The sequence below is a fragment of the Oryx dammah genome, unplaced genomic scaffold, assembly GCF_014754425.2.
Source record: "Oryx dammah isolate SB20612 unplaced genomic scaffold, SCBI_Odam_1.1 HiC_scaffold_11222, whole genome shotgun sequence".
In the NCBI taxonomy this organism is placed as follows: domain Eukaryota; kingdom Metazoa; phylum Chordata; class Mammalia; order Artiodactyla; family Bovidae; genus Oryx; species Oryx dammah.
This window is the reverse complement of record NW_024080615.1, coordinates 455,993-459,205: the sequence shown is the minus strand read 5'-3', so window position 1 is coordinate 459,205 and position 3,213 is coordinate 455,993. Positions and strand designations below refer to the sequence as shown.

At 52.8% G+C, this 3,213-nt stretch overlaps 1 protein-coding gene across 1 annotated transcript; it reads left to right on the top strand.

Moving 5' to 3' along the window:
- The first annotated feature begins 316 nt into the window (after nt 1-316).
- On the top strand, nt 317-1,575 carry LOC120861067 (alpha-N-acetylgalactosaminide alpha-2,6-sialyltransferase 5-like). Its single transcript, XM_040236738.1, has 2 exons — nt 317-471; nt 1,285-1,575. The coding sequence occupies exons 1-2, from the start codon at nt 457-459 to the stop codon at nt 1,573-1,575; spliced, it is 306 nt and encodes a 101-aa protein (XP_040092672.1). The 5' UTR covers nt 317-456.
- Nucleotides 1,576-3,213: the final 1,638 nt, after the last annotated feature.

Genomic DNA, 3,213 nt, shown 5'->3' with positions numbered 1-3,213 from the left:
ATTTTCAAATGGCTATCATGTTCAGAATCCAACTGGATTCCCTCTTCCTTTTTACTTGATGACTTCATAAAAGATAAATAAGCCCTTGGACTAAGAGGTGGGTATACTGGCAAGGTTAACTCTCTCGCCCAAGAAATTCTACTCCGCTGAGATTACTATTTGGGGGCTGGAAGGGGGGAATGCAGAGGTCTTTAGGACCCAGCAGGCGGCGGCAGGCGGCAGTTGTGTAGATCGCTGAGACACTACGAGGGTCCGGTTCAGTTTTAATTCTGTCTCTAATCTCTGCAAGAGCGGCGCTTCCTGGGTCCCGCGGCTCCCCTGCTCACTCAGCCGAGGCTGGCCGCCGGGCGAAAATCAAAGCCGCCTTCGCCTCATCACCCACGATGGAAACCCTCCAAGAAAAAGTGGCCCCGGACGCGTGTGCCTAAGGATTCCGCACAAAAGAAGTGCCCAAAAATGAAGACCCTGGTGGTGAGTCATTTGTTGTAACTCCTCTGGGCATCGGCGGGATCCGGGGCGCAGCGTCCCCAGGGCGCACGGGAGAGCTCCAGGGCGCCTAACCCTGAGCTGCTGGATCCCCCGTTACAAAGGGAGAACTTTTCACCTGCTGCCGGTCTGCTCCCGATTCCTCGGTTCTGCTAGGCTCGGAATCCCAGAGCCGGAACGGGAACTCGGGTTGCTGAGCTCCTGGATCTCTGGCCGGAGTTCCGAGCTGTCAGCGGAGAGCTAGAGAAACCTAGGAGTGGTGGGCGTCTTGCTTGGGAATGGGGATTGCCCTAAAGCAACAGCTTGGCAAAAACTAAGAGGGGCGGGAAGCGGGGGACCTTTGCCGACTTTCTTGATTTCCTCGTCGTATTTCAAACTTGCAAGGATGGCCGAGGTAGAGCCCCACGGGTCCAGAAAGGAGAGGCTAAACATTCCAGCAGCCGAGCTGGGGACAGAGGGCCCCCTCCTAAAGTGCAAGCCCACCTCGGCCCCCGCCGCCGGAGCGCTGTCCCTCGCGTAGCCGGGCGCCGCGCACCACCTGTCCTCTGCCAGAAGATGTGGGAGGCGGTGGCGGCCGAGAGCAGCGACGCGCAGGGAGCATCCCCTGCGGTACCCCCGGGGACTGTGCCTTCTCTGCCCGGGCTGTGCGCGGCCGGGGTAGAAACCTAGCCACGCAGCCCCCGTCCCCGACCTCCCCCCGCCCGTCTTGTCTGACCGTCGCGCCGGTGTCCCCGCCGGGCGCGCTCCTCCGGGTCGGCGCTCAGAGACTCTCCTGTGCTCTCTCCCGCCCGCCCGCAGCGCCATGGTCTGGCAGTGTGTTTAGCGCTCACCACCATGTGCACCAGCTTGTTGCTCGTGTACAGCAGCCTCGGAGGCCAGAAGGAGCGGCCCCCGCAGCAGCAGCAGCAGCAGCAGCAGGCAGCGGCGACCCTCAGCTCGCGGCGGTCGGCGGAGAGCAGCCCCCCGCCGCGCCCGGAGACCCCCGCGGGACCGCGGCCACTGGACGGATACCTCGGCGTAGTGGACCACAAGGTGACAGCTCGCTCGCCAGCCTGCCCGCCACCCAGCCTGGGGATCCCGCACACCTGAGCTTGCCCCCTTCCCCTGGGCTGGGAGGCGCCGTGAGTAGGTGCCATTCGGAGGCTGGAAGGGGGAGTGGACTCTGCGAGGTGGGATGGGATAGTTACTACTTGGTGTGAATTTCTATTTGGAGAAGGTAGCAAAGTTTTTTTAGGGAACAGGGATGAGATGGGTGCACCCCAAAGCCTAATTTCCTAACAGGAACCGTCCCTGGAACTAGAACCGCTCATCCCCGGAACGACAGCTACTGCTGGGTGCTGGATTCCTGAAGCCTCGGGTTTGGCGACCGAGTCGCGCCCTAATAGGAGGAGACCGGGGAACCGAGCGGGTACCAGTCCGAGCGGTTACCTCGGACAGGGTGCCGGAAGCTAAATAGCAGCTAGTCCTCTGCCGGCCGCTGCTCAGGCCCGCAGATTCCTATCTGATCTCTGCTTCGGATGCTCAGGGCTGAATTACCACAGCCCTGGAGAGCAGTGCCCAGGCAGGCGCAGAAGGCTTGAGGCACAAACTCAGCTTCCATTGGCTTGAAACTCATCACTGAGGGCCTATTTTCCTCTGCCTTCCGGGAAGCCGCTGCATGGCTTGGCTAATAATTAATAAGATGAATTTTTAAGAAATTGAGCTTTCTTTCCCTGGAATAATAAATCTCTGGTTTCAGAGTGTGAAGCCTCTGGGAGAATTGTAATCAAGTTTCCTGATTCTAAAAAGATATTTTAATACAGTTTAAATGTATTTCCCATTATTTGAAGCTGTTAATATATTTTTATTAAAACACCATTCCATTCCATATATGCTCTATAAAGCTACCTCTTGAAACCACCCAAATGTTCTGCTTTATGTATTACTACGTTTTATGGTTGTGAACCAAAGTAATATTTAGGAGGCACTCCTTTTGTGTAAAAAGGTGGCTTTTGTCATGCATGAAAAATTCAGACTTTTTAAAGTGGCAATCAAAATACTTCTACTCACTTGTGCAATGTATAATGCTAAGGAGTTTGGAGGGTACAAAGGAATTTAAGGCAAGACCCAACCTTTAGAAATCTTTGAATGCCTATGGGGAAAAAACAACATACCATGAAATATGAATGGATGGATAGATGACAGAGATAGACGGTAAATATAAATGTATGGGAAATACTGGATATAAACAGTTATTATTGTTCGAAAACAGAGATGAGAAAGATCTCTGCTCTGGTAGGATTAAGGAAAGTTTCTTTGAAAAGGTGGAACTTGCACTGGAGGGATTCAGGAAACAGAAAAGAGAGATTTTATTAGGAAGTGATTTGCTGGGGAGGGGTCTGGTGATAGATCTTAAAATCAAAAGGAGAAACAGCTGTCAGTTTCACAGTTAAGGCTTCTGTTTATCTTTAATTTGTTGATTGATTGCATACTTTGTATCTGCAAGCAACCCATAAGGGCTGAGTCCTAGAAAAGTTCGGGCCCTGACTTCTGACTGTGGATGGATGTGGTGTTTATGTGTTTATGATGAATCTATTGAACATGATGGATTCTCATGGCTGTGGTTTAATGGAAATGGCAAGCATTTGTGATGCTTTGGTTAATAGGGATGTCAAAAGATAAATTTGCTGAAAGCTGTGATCTACGTTTAGGAAGATGTTGCTAGTACTTCCCTTCCTGTGCTCTCCT